Source organism: Mobula hypostoma, chromosome 16 (genome assembly GCF_963921235.1).
Source record: "Mobula hypostoma chromosome 16, sMobHyp1.1, whole genome shotgun sequence".
NCBI classification, from domain to species: domain Eukaryota; kingdom Metazoa; phylum Chordata; class Chondrichthyes; order Myliobatiformes; family Myliobatidae; genus Mobula; species Mobula hypostoma.
The window spans coordinates 64,344,882-64,364,382 of NC_086112.1; the positions used below are offsets into that span (position 1 = coordinate 64,344,882).

General features: G+C 41.8%; 1 protein-coding gene across 2 annotated transcripts in view; it reads left to right on the top strand.

Moving 5' to 3' along the window:
* The window catches only part of tmod1 (tropomodulin 1), a 98,904-nt gene that overhangs the window by 68,867 nt on the left and 10,536 nt on the right, over positions 1-19,501 (top strand). The window contains exons 7-10 of one of the 2 annotated variants that reach the window (XM_063069029.1): positions 4,622-4,729; positions 14,725-14,868; positions 16,109-16,253; positions 17,683-17,747. In XM_063069029.1, coding sequence (XP_062925099.1) covers positions 4,622-4,729; positions 14,725-14,868; positions 16,109-16,253; positions 17,683-17,747 — 462 coding nt within the window. The remainder of the gene's footprint in view (positions 1-4,621; positions 4,730-14,724; positions 14,869-16,108; positions 16,254-17,682; positions 17,748-19,501) is intronic. The other variant, XM_063069030.1, reaches the window with a different exon arrangement.

A 19,501-nucleotide genomic window follows, 5' to 3' on the forward strand; every position in this document is an offset into this window, starting at 1 on the left:
GAAGGAGCTATTACTCAGCTATGTGATTAATAGGGAGAAAATCTTTTCTGTTCCTTTCGGCTGGATTTCAGAATCAGATTTAATATCACTGGCATAGGTAGTGAAATATGTTGTTTTGTGGCAGCAGGACATTGCATAGTAATAAAAACTATAAATTACAGTAATTGGTGTAAAAAAAGAGGGAAAATTTCTGAGAAAGTGTTCATGGGTTCATTGTCCATTCAGAAATCTAATGGCAGAGCGGAAGAAGCTGTTATTGAAATGTTGAGTGTGTGTCTTCAGGCTCCTGTGCCTCCCCCTTGATAGTAGCAATGAGAAGAGGGCAGGTCCTGGGTGATGGGGGTCCTTAATGATGGATGCCACCTTTCTGAGGCATCGCCTTTTGAAGGTATCGTGGATGCTGGGGAGGCTGGTGCCCATGATGGAGCTGGCTGAGTTTACAACTTTCTGCAGCTTTTTCCAGTCCTGTGCAGTGGCCCCTCTGTACCAGACGGTGATGCAACCAGTTAGAATGCCGGAGTCAAAGCAGTCCTGTAATCACTCCTCTACCTTTCTTGAACATACCTTCTTGGTCCTCATTACTGGCACTGTAGTCTCTCGTCTCTGCCTATGAGCTGGGAGTAGAAGCACAGCCAGGTATTCCGACTTTCCAAAGTGTGAGTGTTAGTTGCAGGCCACAACCTCAAGTCAGCACAGAGATGAGTAAACTTCACTGAGCAGTGAGCTGAACACCATCCCATCCCTCGCCTTTGGCCCCGACACCCTGACCTTTTCAATCTGGCCTGATGCTCAATCAGCAAAACCTCATCTTGTTCCTTGTTCTCAGGCAGAGGCCTCACTGCCTCAACTCCGCCTTGTCTCAGATCTGCCGCTTCAAATTGGCTCCAGGTCCACTCCAGTAATTACTATAAATTGACTTGTTCCTCGATCTCAGACCCAAGGTAATGAATGAGCCAATTTATTATCAAAGTATGTATACGAGGGTGATTGATAAGTTCATGGCCTAAGGTAGAAGGAGTCAATTTTAGAAAACCTAGCACATTTATTTTTCAGCATAGTCCCCTCCTACACGTACACACTTAGTCCAGCGGTCGTGGAGCATACGGATCCCTTCTTTGTAGAAGTGGTCCACAGCAGGGGTGATTGATAAGTTTGTGGCCTAAGGTAGAAGGAGATGAGTTATTAACTTCAAACTTTCTGCATTATCACTCAAAGAGTTGAACTGCACGTGCATGTAACGAGAGTGTCTTGGACCTCCAGGTGGTCCACAGCAAGGGTGATTGATAAGTTTGTGGCCTTAGATAGAAGGAGATGAGTTATACAGCTCTCATTACATGCTCGTGCAGTTCAACCCTTTGAGTGAAAATGCAGAGAGTTTGAAGTTAATAACTCATCTCCATCTACCTTAGGCCACAAACTTATCAATCACCCCTGCTGTGGACCACTTCTGGAGGTCCAAGACGCCAACTTCTACAAAGGAAGGTTCCGTATGCTCCACAACCGCTGGACTAAGTGTGTAAATGTAGGAAAAATAAATGTGCTGGGTTTTTAAAAATTGACTCCTTCTACCTCAGGCCACGAACTTATCAATCACCTCTCGTATGTCACCATATACAACCCGGAGATTATTTTGTTGTGAGCACACTCAGTAAATCCAAGGAACATGCTAGAATCAATGAAAGACCACACCCAACAGGATAGATAATCAAACAATGTACAAAAGACAACAAACTGTGCAAATACAAAAGAGAAAAAGAAACAATAATATTAAATAAATAAGTAATAAGTATCGAGAATATGAGATGAAGAGACTTGAAAGTGAGTCCATAGGTTGTGGGAACGGTTCAGTGATGGGGTTGAGTCAAGTTATCTCCTCTGGTTCAAGAGCCTGATGGTTGAGGGGTAGTAACTGTTCCTAAACCTAGTGGTGTGGTCTCTGAAGTACTTGTACCTTCTTCCTGTTGGCAGTAGCAAGAAGAGAGCATTGTCTGGCTGCTGGGGGGCCTTGATGATGGATGTTTTTTTCCTGCTACAGCTCTCCATGTAGATGTGCTCAATGGTGGGAGGGCTTTACCTGTGATGGGCTGTACTGTATCCATCACATTTTGTAGGATTTTCCATTCAAGGACATTGGTGTTTCCATACCAGGCTGTGATGCAGCCAGTCAATATACTTTCACTACACATCTTTAGAAGTTTGTCAAAGTTTTAGATAATATACCAAATCTTGTCAAACTACGGAAGTAGAGGTGCTGCTATGCCTTCTTCATCATTGCACTAATCAGCCAGGTTTCACTCTCCCTTTGATTTGGCCAAAGGTAGCATGTCATCAGCAAACTTAAAATTGGCATTGGAGCTGTTCTTATCCTCACAGTTATAAATCAAGTACAGCAGGGGGCTAAACACACAGCCTTGCGGTGCATCTGTGCTGATGGAGCTCGTGGAGGAGACGTTGTTGCCAAACCAAACCGACTGGGATCTGGAAGTAAGGAAATCAAGAATCCAATTGCACAAGAAAGTATTGAAGCTTTTGGTTTTGTTTTGAGGGGATGATAGTATTGAATGCCAAGCTACAATCAATAAAGAGCATCCTGATGTGTGCATCTTTGCTGTCCAGAGGTTCCAGGGATGAATGAAGAGCCAACAAAATGGCATCTACTGTGGACCTGCTCTGCCGTTAGACAAATCCAAATCACTTCTCTGGCAGGAGTTGATATGTTTCATGATCAACCTCTCAAAACACTTCATCGCAGTGGATGTAGGTGTGACTGGATGATAGTTGTTGAGGCAGTGGATGTAATATTACAAAGGTGGAATTTCAAATTCTTTGCTATTGGGAGGATATGCAATAGAAAGGTGAGAATGAGGTCTAACAGTGTGAGGAAGTTTCATACCTGGTAAAGATGAGATGGGTGAGTGTTTGTGATAGCAACGAAAGGCAGTGTATTTAACTGGGGGAATTCTGTTTCATGTACGCCTGTATATTGGAGAGGCTGACTGAAAGTACAGAGTGAGTGAAAAAGCCAAGAAAGGTCGAGCTCAGCACTGTAAGAGTATGTGCGGAGTCTTCCTTCAACTTTTCAATTCACTTGAGCAGCATAGAAGTTAGAAGAGAGCAATCGAAGGATGACTGGGGTATTCCAGAACTAACTGCATGAAGACAATGAAGTCACTGTTTCATTTGCTGATGGATTAGTAAATTTGAAGTTAGGCAAGGACAATGGCACTCAAACAGGGAATGGAGGACAGACATTGGAGGAGGAAGTAAATGTCAGAGGCTACAGACTGATCAAGAAGGATTTTAAAGAAATAGTGTTTCATGTTCACTGTCACACATAGATTTAGACACGTTTAAGAAGATTACACATCTGTAATAACCTTCATTAGCTAAAGAAGTAGATGGCGGGAGGAGAGAGAGCAGCCTGCGTGCGCAGCCCTCCGGTGAAAAATGATATCATATCCGTTAAACAGGGGTTGTGGACAATTTTGATTTGATGGAGACGGACGTGAAAGCACAGAGGAACATCTGGAAAAAATTTCTGAAACACCAGTTCGCTGCTGTTGTTATTGCGTGATCGGGAATCTTTTGGAGGGAAGGTCTCAAAATCCCCGGCTTTGCCTGCTGTTGGCAACCCAGATGGAGGTCGAATCGTTCGGATAGAGATGGCACTCAGTACTCGCTGTCGGAGAGCTGATCAGAGCTTGAAGTTTTCAGATGACTCAGAGTTGGACCGTGGTCAGGTATGGCAGGGAGAGTTTTTCTTCCTTCTCCCGTCTGCGTGAGATGTGGGACATTTGAGAGACTTAGAACTTTTACTGTGCTCATGGACTTCTTCATCAAGTTATGGTATTGTTGCACTGTTGTAACTATATGTTATAATTATGTGGTTTTGTTAGTTTTTTTCAGTCTTGGTCTGTCCTGTGTTTTGTGATATCACACCGGAGGAAATATTGTACCATTTCTTAATGCATGCGTTACTAAATGACAATAAAAGAGGACTGTGTGTCTTCATAATCTAATCTAAAGTTCTACTTTACAGCAAATACTAAAGGGGAAAAAAGGAAATAATAAATAAATAAATAAATAAATAAATAAATAATATCCAGAACATGGGATGAAGAGTCCCTGAAAGTGAGTCCATAGGTTGTGGGAACAGTTCAGTGATGGGGCGAGTGAAGTTATCCTCTCTGGTTCAAGAGCCTGATGGTTGAGGAGTAATATCTATTCCTGCACCCGGCAGTGTGGGATTTGAAGCTCTTGTACCTCTTTTCTGATGGCAACAGTGAGAAGAGTGTATGACTGGCTGGTAGCTTCAATGATAGTTACAGTGTCTCTCAATTTCTGTGTATGTGGTGGAGTAGTTGTGAAGGAGAGGAGGGGATGGTATACAGGTACATGAAAACTAGAAAGATATACACTGAGTACAAGTTGAGATGCCAGGGAGCATCACATCACGTGGTTGAAAAACCCTCGAAGTGTGTATTTTTTGATGAATACAGGATCCTGGCAAATGTGCGGTAAATGTTTTGCAACAACAGAATGGATCAGATAAGGTGCAAAAATGATCAGGTTTGCTATTTTGATCATACTTGTCATTATGCTGAGTTAATTTTATTCCTAGAACATTCCCCTTGCCACGTTGAAAGCCTATGCTGAAGCGTTGAAGGATAACACACACGTAAAGAAGTTCAGCATTGTAGGAACCCGAAGTAATGATCCCGTTGCAATTGTAAGTATGATTAATGACTAAAGATTAACGACTGTTTATGCTTAGTAAATATTCATTTTTCATAATACTAAAACACTAAGATTCAACATTAAATTGCTTGAGTGATGCTGAAGGTGAAATGACAAAATAGAAAAAACTTAAAAACTTGCAGAATGTGAAATACATTAAAACAGTCAATATAAGGCAAAATAATTTTACTAGGAGGATATCAAGCAGTAATAAATCAAGGCTAATTGATTTGCTATGTTGTCTCAAAGACATTTCGCCACTCATCCAAGAGGCTTCTTCAGTTCTGAACCATGGTGGGTAGTTTTCTGGTTTATAAACTCTGAGTTACTTAAAGATATAGCCATCACATGAGGGACATTAAGAGTCGTAGAGGTAATGAGAGGGTCATTAGTCTTATCTTTGCAGGTATGGAGGTGTGAACTGTTGTGGAGACATGCAGGGTAGAGATGTTAGGACTGAATTATAAGTAGCTGATAGGTGGTGTTGTACCCACCCTCTCTGTTCAGGGATGGGTTTTCCAGTTTGACAAAGATGGCTACTATAACCCTTCTTTCAAACCACCTGTCCTCCCTGTCCAAAATGTGCACTATATAATACCACTATGTACTGTAGATATCCATGGCATAGCAAATTTTTTTAATTGTCCCATTCAGGCCTAAAGATATAATCACAGTGGAAAATTTGTACTCTTGTGGGATAGCATCATTCCTGACAAGGGGTCACTCTGCTTGGCAAGTGAGACTTGCGGTTGGACAACAATCTCAGGTTCTGAGACCTCTTCGTGATGATTCTAGGAGGTGACTCTGGTACTGCAGGAAGTGGTTCTGAAGCTGTGGTCTCCTTTCTTCTTTAAAATTTGGCTCTATTCTCCTCAAATGATTGGTGTGTCATCTCTGAATGGTATCAGATGCAGTCTCCACTGTGTAGGGGAGTGGTCCAGATCTGTCTTTAATCTTTCCGAGCACCCACTTTTGATCTCCTCTGTAGCCCCTCACCAGTACTGCTTGTCCAGGAGTGAAACATCAAATCTACTTGTTTGAGGAGCCCTCAATTTGTCTTAGCTGTTTCTTCTGCATACATACAACTTCTGAGATTGGATTTGAGAAAATCCAAGTGAGAATGCAAGGGACAACCCAGGAACAGCATAGCTGCTGAGTTGTTGGTTGGGTGTGCTGCGTTGCAATATGCAAGGAGGAAATTGGTGCAACACTCACAATATGCTGGAGGAACTCAGCAGGTCGGGCAGCATCAGTGGAAATGATGAGTCAACATTTCGGGTGGAACCCTTCGTCAGGACTGAGGAAATTGGCGAGCTTCTGATTCAGTGGCAGTGTGGTGTGTTCTGCCTAAATTGCTCACAAAGTGTTCTTTAGACTCTGGACAAACCTTTCCACCAAGGCATTTGTAGCTGGGTGGTACGGTGCAGATGTAATATGTCTAATTCCATTCATTTTTAGGAATGACTGAAACTGTTCCGTAACAAACTGGTTCATTGTCACTGACTAAGTGTTCTGGAAAACCAGTCCTTGAGAAGAGGCTTCTCAACACATCAACAGTGAGTGAGGCTGTAGTGGAGGCTACTGGGAAAATTTCTGGCCACTTTGTAGCTGCTTCCACTACTACCAAGAAATTTGTGCCACTGATTGGTCTGGCAAAATCCACATGAATCCTCTGCCAGGACAATGCAGGCCAATCCCAGGAATGGAGAGGCACTGCTCTTGGCATCCTCTGGATGTGTTGGCACCCCAATCATTGCATCACAAGTTGCTTAACCTGCTGAACAATCCCAGGCCACCAAACAGAGCTTTGAGCCAATGCTTTAATTTTAACCATGCCTAAATGACCAGCATGTAGCTCCTCCAATACTTCAGCTCTCAGCTTGGATGGTACAACAACTCTCAATCCCCACATAAGGCAAACTCCATCAAGGGCAAGTACAATCTGGCGAGGTAAAAATGGGGGAACAAGCAGTTTTTGATGTACATTACAGCCACTTTGGGTGGCCATGTAGACCTGAGGCAGTGTGGGGGTCTTTTTGCATTTCTTTTTGGTTCATCTCTGCTGTTATAGGGAGAGTTTTGATTGGCATTAGGGAAAGTAAACCAGGAGGAGTTCTCCTTTTTGTGAATTTTTCCATTATTTCCTTTTCCAAGGGTAAACAGGACAGCCCATCAGTATTTCCAAGATTAAATTCAGTCTTGTAATTGTGTCCTGCACAAAATGGAGCCCACCTTTACATTCATGCTATTGCTGTTGGTGGAATACCCTTCTGTCAATTGCAAATTGACGGTAGCGGTTGATGATCAGTAATGGGGATAAACACTCTCCCATACAAGTACTGGTTAAGACATTTTACATTCCAAACCCAACTCAAGGCCCCTCTGAAAATCTGTGCACAAGTTTTCCCTGCAACAATAAGGGAACGTGTTGCAAATGCTGTGGGGCGTTCACTTCCATTACTCATAACGTCTGACTTGACTGCACCTATTCCATAGGATGAGGTGTCACAGGCAAGCTTCACCGGACGATGTGGATCATAATGTGAGAGCACAGTGTCTGATGTCAACATTTCCTTTACCTTTTGGAAAGCCACTTCATAATGCTTTGTCCATTGCCAATTCTTCCTGATCTGCAGTAATGAGTTCAAGTGATTGAGCACAGTAGTCAGGTTTGGCAGGAACCTGCTATAGTAATTGACAAATCCTAACGAGGACAGCAACTGTCACACGTCCTTTAGCCTTGGGGCATCCAGCACTGGTTAAATTTTCTCAGCTCACTGTGTACTTCTTGTGCGTCAATGGTGTGACCACAGTACGTGATGCTTGGTTTAAAGAATTCACACTTGTGGCATTATGCTCTGAGCCCATAATTTAACTCACTGTTTTGAGATTTTAGAGATGTCCCTTGTCATCCAGGTAACACTGAGTGCCTTGGATGTCTTGTATAGTTTTCTGCCAGAGTGCAGGTGCAGATGTGAATCCAAAAATAAGCCTTTTATCGCAATAAAGCCCTTTGTGAGTTTTTACGTTGAGAAATACTTTGGACTCTTCTCCCATCTCCATCTGTAAGCTGGTCTCAGCCAGGTCCACTTTGCTAAAATATTTTCCTCCAGAAAGGTTTGCAAAAATATCCTCTACCCTGGGCAGAGAATATTGATTTACTTTCAGTACTGGGATGACGATGACCTTAAAATCACATCAGATCCCGCCAGTGCTATTCTCTTTGGCTACTGGACCATTGGCATTGTCCACAGGCTCCACTCAACCATGGAAAGAATTCCTTCGGCCTCCATGCAATCTGGCTCACTGGCTATTTTATCACAGATGGTATAAGGAACCAGACAGGATCATACTTGGATGTATGGTTTTCCTTTAACAATATTTTATCTTTGATATGTTTGAGTTTTCCAATGCCATCCTTGACCACTGCTGTGGCATCATCCAGTACCTTTCTTAAATCGCATTCAGATGGCTGTGCTGCAGGGGATGTGGCATGCAAATGGTGGATGGATCTCCAGCCAAGTTGTGGTTGTCTCAACCAACAATCACCCCACAATGCTGGCTCTCCGTTTTTATTTACCACATACAAACCCAATGTAGCTTGTTGGTTGTTGTATTTCAGTGTTCCGAATGGCATTCCCACAGGAGTCATCTTTTCTCCAGTATAAGTTTTGTTTTGAATCTGCAATATCTGCAGGCTTCAGTTCAGTGTCTTTGAATTTCCATTCAAACTCATTCTGTGTAATGATTCAAACAGCCAAGTGAATGTCCAATTTGATTTTAACTAATTTGCTGTTCACCCTTGGTGTAAGCCATATTGCTTGTCTATTCCATGGCTTTCCATGAGATGTTCTAGATCTCAAGGCTACCCAGTCCTGAGTCACTCTCATCGTTATCAGATTTTTCATCAACAACATGCAAATTAGCGTTCTTTTTGAAACTGCAACTCGGCTTTTTCTCTTCCCTGTGCAGTCCATTTATTTTTGTCTGCCTGACATGCTCTTTGTATGTATCCTACTTTGTTGCATTTTCTGCAAGTTTCACATCTAAATCTGCACTGGTCTGGTGTTTGTGAGCTCCTGCCACAATGGTAACACAATTTGCTTGGCCAGACTGGATTCTATTTAGATGCTTTGTTTTGTTCAGGCTCACTTTCATTCCTGATGGCAACTCAGTCGCTTCTGTGGCTGCTGTTTCCATTGATACAGCTATGTCAACTCAAAACACACAAAATGCTGGAGAAACTCAGCAGGTCAGGCAGCGTCTACGGAAATGAGAATGAAATAACTGTTGACATTTCATGCTAAGATCCTTCTTCAGGATTGAGAAGGAAGGGGGAAGGCACCAGAATAAGGTGGAGGGAGTGGAGGGAGTGGAGGGAGGGGAAGGAGGATAGCTAGAAGGTGATAGGTGAAGCCAGGTGGGTGGGAAAGGTGGGTTAGAGAGGAAGAAATCTGATAGGAGAGGAGAGTGGACCACAAGAAAAAGGGAAGGAGGAGGGGACCCAGGGGGAAGTGATAAGCAAGTGAGAAGAGGTAAAAGGCTAGAGTGGAGAATAGAAGAAGAGGCGGAAAAAGAAAGAAAAATTACCAGAAGGAGAAATCGATGATTATGCCATTAGGTTGCAGGCTACCCAGACAGAATATAAGATGTTGTTCCTCCAACCTGACTGTGGCACAAGATGAAGACATGGACCAACATGTTGGAATGGGAATAGGAAAGGGAATCACCTCTGGGAGGTTCTGGTTTTGACAGATGGAACAGAGGAGCTCGACAAAATAGTCTCTCAATTTATGACGGGTCTCACCAATATGGAGGAGGCCACATCGAGAGCACCGAACACAACAGATGACCCCAACAGATTCGCAGGTGAAGCATTGCCTCACCTGAAAGGACTGTTTCTGACCCTGAATGGAGGTGAGGGAGGAGGTGAATGGGTAGGTGTAGCACATAGACCACTTGCAGGGATAAGTACTGGGAAGGATGAATGGACAAAGGAATTGCAGAGAGAGTGATGTCTGCAGAAAGTGGGGATGGGGTGAGGTAAAGGTATGTTTGGTGGTAGGAATTTCACTGCTCTTTTAAATATAACTTGTGCTTCAGTTAGGAGCCAATTTTCAATGTTTTCTTGTAAAATTCTGCAAACTAAATGATCTCTCATCATTAAGCCCATTACTGATCTAAGAATGCTCAGACAACTTCTATAATTCAGCCACATATGCTGAAATGGATTCCCCTTCCTTTTGACTCCACTTATGAAACCTAAAGCATACTGCAATTGACTGGTTTTGGTTTTAAATGTTCCTGTATTACATTCACAATATCATTAGAGCTCATTTCAGCTGGTTTGACTGGAGCAGTTAGACTTCTGAGCAAACTATATGCCTTTAAATCTAACACATTCAGGAAAATTGCCACCGGCTTCTCATTGACTATTTCATTTGTGTGCTCAATGTACATGAGCTAGTTATCCATTGTGTAATCAAACTCATCAATCCTTCCGATGTAGCTAGCAACTTATGCTCTTTTTTATGATTATTATCACTCAATTCTCACTGTTTATGAACCTATGAATTATTCCATTATTCAACAAAACAAGGTACAGCAGGCATCATATGGAGATGCTTTCGTTGGAAAGGTCTGGCTAGCCTAATGTGGGGCTCGATATTTTAAGTATTAAACATGAAAGGATAATTCCGTATTTACAATGTATCTACGATGTTTTCTTTGAAACTACACACAAACGTCAAACCTCCTTCTTTTTAAAGAAAGGGGCTTCCCTTCCTCCACTATCAACTCTGCTCTTAAACGCATCTCTCCCATTTCACATACATCTGCTCTCACTCCATCCTCCCGCCACCCCACTAGGAATAGGGTTCCCCTGGTCCTCACCTACCACCCCACCAGCCTCCGGGTCCAACATATTATTCTCCGTAACTTCCGCCACCTCCAACGGGATCCCACCACTAAGCACATCTTTCCCTCCCCCCCTCTCTCTGCATTCTGCAGGGATCGCTCCCTACACAACTCCCTTGTCCATTCGTCCCCCCCATCCCTCCCCACTGATCTCCCTCCTGGCACTTATCCGTGTAAGCGGAACAAGTGCTACACATGCCCTTACACTTCCTCCCTTACCACCGTTCAGGGCCCCGAACAGTCCTTCCAGGTGAGGCAACACTTCACCTGTGAGTCGACTGGGGTGATATACTGCGCCCGGTGCTCCCGATGTGGCCTTTTATATATTGGCGAGACCCGACGCAGACTGGGAGACCGCTTTGCTGAACATCTACGCTCTGTCCACCAGAGAAAGCAGGATCTCCCAGTGGCCACACATTTTAATTCCACATCCCATTCCCATTCTGACATGTCTATCCACGGCCTCCTCTACTGTAAAGATGAAGCCACACTCAGGTTGGAGGAACAACATCTGGGTAGCCTCCAACCTGATGGCATGAACATCGACTTCTCTAACTTCCGCTAAGGTCCCACCTCCCCCTCGTACCCCATCTGTTACTTATTTTTATGCACACATTCTTTCTCTCACTCTCCTTTTTCTCCCTCTGTCCCTCTGAATATACCTCTTGCCCATCCTCTGGGTCACCCCCCCTTGTCTTTCTTCCCGGACCTCCTGTCCCATGATCCTCTCATATCCCCTTTTGCCTATCACCTGTCCAGCTCTCGGCTCTATCCCTCCCCCTCCTGTCTTCTCCTATCATTTTGATCTCCCCCTCCTCCTCCAACTTTCAAATCCCTTACTCACTCTTCCTTCAGTTAGTCCTGACGAAGGGTCTCGGCCTGAAACGTCGACTGCACTTCTTCCTACAGATGCTGCCTGGCCTGCTGCGTTCACCAGCAACTTTGATGTGTGTTGCTTGAATTTCCAGCATCTGCAGAATTCCTGTTGTTTGCGTCAAACCTCCTGATCTGCACCCACACCACAGACATTCAAATAAATTTTCATCAGCCTTGCAAGGTCTGGGATTCACAATTTTTAGGAACCCGTTGTTCAGAGCTACACTCCAAATTAAAACCATAATTTAGACTCAGACCCAAAGACTGGTGGTCAAAGTCATTTGCTAAATATAAATGTGCTAAACCCAAAAATCACTCTATCACACCCAATACTCACTGTTTAAAAACCTATGAATTCTTCCATATTCTGCTTTTTTTTAAAAGCTCAGCAGTCTCTGTCCATTCCAGAATAAGCACACCCTGTGCTGTTTGCTTTACTTGATTATTTCTTGCCATGTGTTTTTTACACTTGAACCTTTCACTGCTTCAACAGGTAGTTGTCTCTAGTTTGTTTAAAAGATTCTCATTGCCATTTTTATGTTTTGTGACTCCAAAACATTAAACTAACTGGAAGGAAAACACGGAGTCCAGAATATGAGTCTGACTTCATTTTTACTTTAAGTGAAGCGTGTACGCAAGACTTGGTGGCATGATGATGTATGTCATTCATGTACTTCTATAGGTAACTTGCAATGCATTATGTAAACAGAGAATGCTTCATCAAACATTATATTTACAATATTACTCAAATATTACTGACATGTGTTGTGTAATGAAATGGATTTGATTAGTGATCTTAAATTAAAGGAACTTTTAGGAGGCAGTGATTATAATGTGATAGATTTCACCCTGCAATTTGAGAAGGAGAAGATAAAGTCAGATGTATCATTATTACAATGGAGTAAAGGGAATTAAAGAGGCATGAGAGAGGAGCTGGCCAAAATTGATTGGAAGGGGACACTAGCAGGGATGACAGCAGAGCAGCAATGGCTGGAATTTCTGGAGGCAATTCCAAAGGCACAGATTAGATACATCCCGAAGAAGAAATATTCTAAAGGCAGGATGACGCAAATCGTGGCTGACAAGAGAAGTCAAAAGCAACCTAAAAGCAAAAGAGAGGTAATATATTAGAACAAAAATTAGTGGGAAGGGAGAGGATTGGGGGACTTTTAAAAACCAACAGAAGGCAACTAAAAATGCCGTAAGGGAAAAGATGAAATATGAAGGTAAGCTAGTCAATAATATCCAATAGGCTACCAAAAGTTTTTCAGACATATAAAGGGTAAAAGAGGGGTGAGAGTAGATATCGGACCACTGGAAAGTGACACTGGAATGGTAGTAATGGAGAACAGAGAAATGGCAGAAGATACTAGGAAAATGCCAGAGGTGTCAGGGGCAGAAGTGAGTGCAGTTGCTATTTCTAGGGTGAAGGAAGCTGGAAGGTCTGAAGATAGATTAGTCATTTGAACCAGATGGACAAACACCACAGGGTTCTGTGTGAGTTAGCTGAATAGATTGTGGAGGCATTAGTAATGATCTTTCAAGAATCACTAGATTCTGGAATGGATCTCTAAGACTAGAAAATTGTAAATGTCACTCCACTCATTAAGAAGGAAGGAATTTATAAGCCAGTTAGCCTGATTCAGTGGTTGGAAAGATGTTGGAGTCAATTGTTAAGGATGAGGTCTCAGGGTGCTTCGAGCACATAATGAAATAGGCCGAAGTCAGCATGGAGAGAAGACAGGAGAAGGAAAATGGATCAGCCATGATGAAATGGTGGAACAGACTCAATGGGATGAATAGCCTAATTCTGCTCCCCACTGATCTCCCTCCCGGCACTTATCCTTGTAAGCGAAACAAGTGCTACACATGCCCTTACACTTCCTCCCTCACTACCATTCAGGGGCCCAGAAAGTCCTTCCAGGTGAGGCGACACTTCACCTGTGAGTCGGCTGGGGTGATATACTGTGTCCGGTGCTCCCGATGTGGCCTTCTATATATTGGCGAGACCCGACACAGACTGGGAGACTGTTTCGCTGAACATCTACGCTCTGTCCGCCAGAGAAAGCAGGATCTCCCAGTGGTCACACATTTTAATTCCACATCCCATTCCCATTCTGATATGTCTATCCACAGCCTCCTCTACTGTAAAGATGAAACCACACTCAGGTTGGAGGAACAACACCTTATATTCTGCCTGGGTAGCCTCCAACCTGATGACATGAACATTGACTTCTCTAACTTCCATTAATGCCCCACCTCCCCCTCGTACCCCATCCGTTTTATATATTATATATATATATATGTATTCATTCTCTCTCTTTCTCTCTCTCTCTCCTTTTTCTCCCTCTGTCCCTCTGACTATACCCCTTGCCCATCCTCTCGGTTCCTCCCCTCCTCCCCTTTTCCTTCTCCCTGGGCCTCCTGTGCCATGATCCTCTCATATCCCTTTTGCTAATCACCTGTCCAGCTCTCGGCTCCATCCCTCCCTCTCCTGTCTTCTCCTATCATTTTGGATCTCCCCCTCCCACTTTCAAATCTCTTACTAGCTCTTCTTTCAGTTAGTCCTGACGGAGGGTCTCGGCCCAAAATGTCGACTGTATCTCTTCCCAGAGATGCTGCCTGGCCTGCTGTGTTCACCAGCAACTTTTATGTGTGTTGCTTGAAATTCCAGCATCTGCAGATTTCCTCGTGTCTGCTCCCATCTCTTTTGTTTTTATGATAACGAGTGTTATAGGAAATCAACCAAAATTCGTCTCTAACTTGGACATTTTTCAGATTTCCTTCACGGACTATACTGGTGAAAACTTATATCCAACCAAACTGTTACTGGGAATTCTTGCCCAATTCCAAGATCACGAGGATTTTATGGGATTACATAATAATATTACAGGCTGAAAACCACTCTTCACATTGAAAATTATTAAATGTTATTGCAGAAATAAAAATGTCACATAAACATTAGAGGAAACAATACATCTTAGAACCAAGAATTTTAGATTGGCAGTGTGACAACAGATACATTAAATTTCAAAATGAATGATACGTACAGCACTTTGATGTAGCAAGCATTTGCAAACAGTTCTGGTCATGGAAATGAACAATTGATATTTAAAATAGACTTTGTTCAATGCATGGTAGTCAAAGGTATCATCTTTGATATTTAATATCTTTATAAATCTCCTGTCTGTCAAGTCTTTTGCAGAGATGCTGAAAGTTAACAAAACACTGAAGAGTTTGAACATTGAGTCCAACTTTATCACTGGTAATGGAATCCTGGCTCTAGTGAAAGCTCTCCAATACAATAAATCTTTGGTTGAACTTAAGATTGACAATCAGGTCAGACGTGTTCAGTTTTCCTTCAAAATGTGTTTAACTCATTTCAATTGTAAATTTTATATGGTTTGAAAATATGGTGTGAAGTTTTTTGTGGGTAAATCCCAAATTTAACAGTAGGCTATATTTAGCTTTTGGCCTGTACAAGGGAAATCGGTGTTATTTATTGCATGAGCTCTTTCATTCTGTCTACATCTCCTCGTATCCAGACATTTTAACTCTACTTCCCATTCCCACACCAACGTGTCTGTCCATGGCCTCCTCCACTGCCAAGCTGAGGCCAAATGCACATTGGAGGGAGAGCACGTCATATTCCATCTTGATAGTCTCCATGTCACTTGGTTTGGCTATGGCCCAGGTGCGGAGTGAGAGACACTGAAGCAGGTTGATAGTTCACAGACTTTAATACGAACAGTGTTAAAGGGAAAAGAAAACAATAAATGCTAGGCCAAGCAGGGCCGTTAACTAAAACTCTCAAATGGAAAACGAAGCCTACACAGACAAGGTGGAATGCAAACAGGCTGCGAAGCGTTGCTGTGTCCAAGTCTCGACAAATACTACGACGGAATGAATGGAGTTAAATACTGTCACAATGAAATAATAATTAGTTGACACATGCATATCCACGAGCGCAATTGCCACATCTGCAGTGTTGCCGAATCCGTGGTTGTGACATTCCAACTTGGATTTCTTTCAGTAGCTGCTCCCCTCTATTCCCTCCTTGGTTTTCCCTTATCCTACCCGCCCTGTCACCCATCTCTTACCTTTCCCCCTCCCCTTGACCTGAACCTCACCCACACATTCTTCCCTCTGGTTTTCTCCATACCTCTTTATTTTTATTCTTTCTCTAGTGTAGTCTCCTATCAGATTCCAGTTCTTTGGCTCCTTGTCACTTCCATCTATTACCTCCTGGTTTCTTACCTCATTCCCACTTTCCCATCCTTCACCTGCCTGTCATCCCCTATCACCTACCAGTTCTTGCTCCTCCCCCTCCCCCCACCTTTCTTTTCTGTCCCAATGAAGGGTCTCAAACAAAAACATCAACTATTTCCCTCCAAAAATGCTGCCTGACCTTTTGAGTTCCTGCAACATTTTGTGTGTTGCAAAAGGAAGATAGGATTCTGTTAGCTACTGCTTGTTTAGCATGTTCGGTTAAAGTGCCTTGGGATATTTATTATGTTAGGGTTGTCTTGTAAATGCAGTTTACCAAAGTATATGATGCATCTCCTTCCTTTATTCATAGTGTCAGCAGCTGGGTAATAAAGTGGAAATGGAAATTGCAAACATGCTGGAACAAAATCGAGCGCTTCTGAAATTTGGCTATCATTTCACCCAGCAAGGCCCAAGGCTTCGAGCTTCTAATGCTGTGATGAACAACAATGACCTTGGTAAGATAACTTCCTTTGTCGCCACAATGTTCTACGATGTGTTCAGATATCACATTTAATTTTGGTTTTAATTAATTTTAGTATTCAGACTAATATAAAATACCAAGAAAACTTTATATTTGACATTTACAAGTTGCAGTATTGGAACAGCTATAACATCTAATGTAATGATATAATTGTTATGCACCAACATTTTTGTTTAATTTAATTGTGAAAAGTTCAAATACATTTTGCTATATTTAAGCTCTGGGCTCTCACGAAAAATTGCCTGATTGATATAGCAGTTCCAATTCTTTGTGCCTATTGTTTTTTTAACAAATAAAACTCCATTATTGTTAACATATGAATGCCATGTAATTTATATAAAAACTTCTTTAATATGTTTTCCCAGTCGTTGCGTTCAAAATTCCAGCTCTGGTTTCCTTCCTGTTGAGTTTCCACTTCCAAATGTGCTTTTACAGAAATCACTGGGTAGAGAAGTTATGTCACGTTAGGGAGACAAAACTGAAATGCTCATTTCATGACACATTCTCATATTTCTATATAATTGCTAAGAAGTTGAACTTGTATTGAGCAGTACGTCTTCCAGCGTGTACTGAGAAACTGAGTTATGCATAGCATGGAAAACCTTTACAAAGAGCAAAAGACATTGGCACGTATGTAGCAACCTGCACTTGAGGAGAGGAGAGAAGAGACTCAAACTAATTGGAAAAATTGAAGAAAAGTCCATGGTATAGATTTGTGAAAATGTTTATGGGCCTAAGGAGTGGAAGGAGGTGGGTGGTTTTCAAGAATTATTTTACTGAGTTCAATTCAGTTTGAGGTTGAAGTGAAAATTAACTTGCTCATCAGAGCTACAGCACCAGAGGTAATTACTATTTAAATGCTTACGACAATAAAACATCCACTAGTTACGTCATTATTGCGGTGGGTTCCACAACTCTGCTGCCTGGGACTATGTATGACTCTTAGTACCTTCAATAAATTGGTTTAGTCAAAAATTTAGAACTGCATTAAATTCAAGATGCTAGTAAATTGAGTTAGTGGCAAAATATAATAAAGGCAATTTAAGTCCACCATCCTTGAATGAAACAGAATCTGAAGTTACTGCTAATCTAATATATTAATGACTACCGTAAGAGGGATTTTCAAAAGTTGTGATAAAACATTCTTAGTGAGTTTGAAGTAAAAACAGAAAATGCTGAGAATACTCAGCAGGACAGGCAGCATCTTCGGAGAGAGAAACAGAGTTAAGGTTTCAACTTGTGAAGTTTCACAGATGCTGCTTGACTTCTGACGATCCAGCTTTTTCGTTTTTTTATTTCAACTTTCCAATATCAGTGGATTTTATACATTAATGAATTTTCTTTTTAGAATCCCTGGTTGTCTTGTTTTGCAGGAGTTCTTAACAATCCAATTTTTGTTGCAGCTCGCATTAACAGAGCAGATGGTTCCTGGCCTAGATTCTCAGCTTTGGAGCTGGAGGAGATATAAGTATATAGTATTTTTTGGTCATAGTCTCCCTTACTGAATTGGCAGTGCTTTACACTGCCTTTCTGCTGGACTACACCAACTTCCCTTTCTCTGACTGCAGATTTATCCCCTTCCCCTTTCCTCCACTGCTTTTCCTGTTTTTCTTGCTACACAATTATACTTTATGATTAATAATTCTGGATATCCTTTTTATATATAGATCTAAATTGCATTAACTAGCAAATCTATGTCTGCAGCAGTGAAATTTCTTCTGTTATAATACCTTTTTCTTAGCTGAGATTTAAAAAAAAAAATCTGTATATTGTCACTTCTTTAAAAGAACTGCAAAATGCCACTTGGAAGCAATTTTTCACATACAGCATGAGGCAGAGTCAAAGAATGTTGCAATAACCTCCATTTAGTAATAGCCATTTTAATTATAAGTCCTATCTCAAAGTTGTTCAGTGCTGTTTTTACTGAATCTCCGCTTTCCAAGGTGTGCATTATTTCACTTTGGGGCTAATTTCTGACTCTATGATTGACTGCCATTGGAAAGGGGTTTGAGCTCAGAATCTGATATTAGAGACAGTTCTGATCATTTGAATTGGGCTGCACGTGTCCCAGCGGCTAACATTCTTTCTGTCATCATGTTGTCATTGTGTACAAAGTTAATGTTGTGATATAGCTTTTCAAGCACAGAAATCAATACTTTACAAATTTTCAAACAGAAATTGGCAATTGCATTTTCAGCACTGAAAGATTATAACGACATTTTACCATCTATTTCATTATATCTGAAGTAGTGTTCAGTTTTATTGGGATGTTTACATCGGCATGTTTGAAAAGAATTGATTTGCTATCACCACAGCCACTTTGCATGTGTGTCTACTCCTTATTACTTAGTAAGGCTAAGATCTAATAACTTTGCTTCACTTTCGATAATATTGCTAACATTTGGAATAGAGATACAGTGCATTCACTGGGGGATAAGAACCCTACCTCTCAGCTTCTTGCCACAAATCCCCTAATCACCAAGCAACAGTAAACAATTTTGTGTGTTGTTGGACAAAGGATGAAGAACCAACAGAACAAAGTTAAAAGTGTACTATGCCACACAACGGAATATTGCCAAACAGACATTGCAGTAGAGAACGTTTTTGTAGTGCAAGAAAACACTTTGTATTTTACACAAAAAATGATTGACTAAATTAGTTTTCAACTGTAGATAAATTATAATAATTTTTCGATATTGACTTTTTTGGTGTTTCAAACCTAGTTGATGGAAGGTGTCAATACTACACTGGGCCCAGGTGAAACTTTTTTGTGCAAACATGATTTTAAAAAAAACATTTATATTGTTTTATTAATAGGGGTAGAGGTGTATAGGGTGAAGAAGTCATGCTGCAACTATAGTCAGACCACACTCACACTTGGAGTCTTGCATGCATATTCCAGTCACTCCATTATAGGAATGATGGAGAGGTAAAGAAGAGGTTTACTTGGATTCTGCCCAGATCAGAAGGTATGAGCTATTAAGAAAGGTTGTACAGGCTTAGGTTACTCTCCCTAAAATTCTGGGGGCTGGGGGAGAGACCTGATGGGAGTTTATAAATTTATGAGAAGCATAGATTGAGTAGACAGTCAGAATCTTTTCCCAGGGTCAAGCACCTTTAAAGATTAGAGGGTGAAGTGAGGAGCAAGTTTTATTATGCAGAGAGTGGCAGGTGTCTGGGACTGGTTACATGGGTACTCGTGGAAACAGGCCCTTTGGTTGA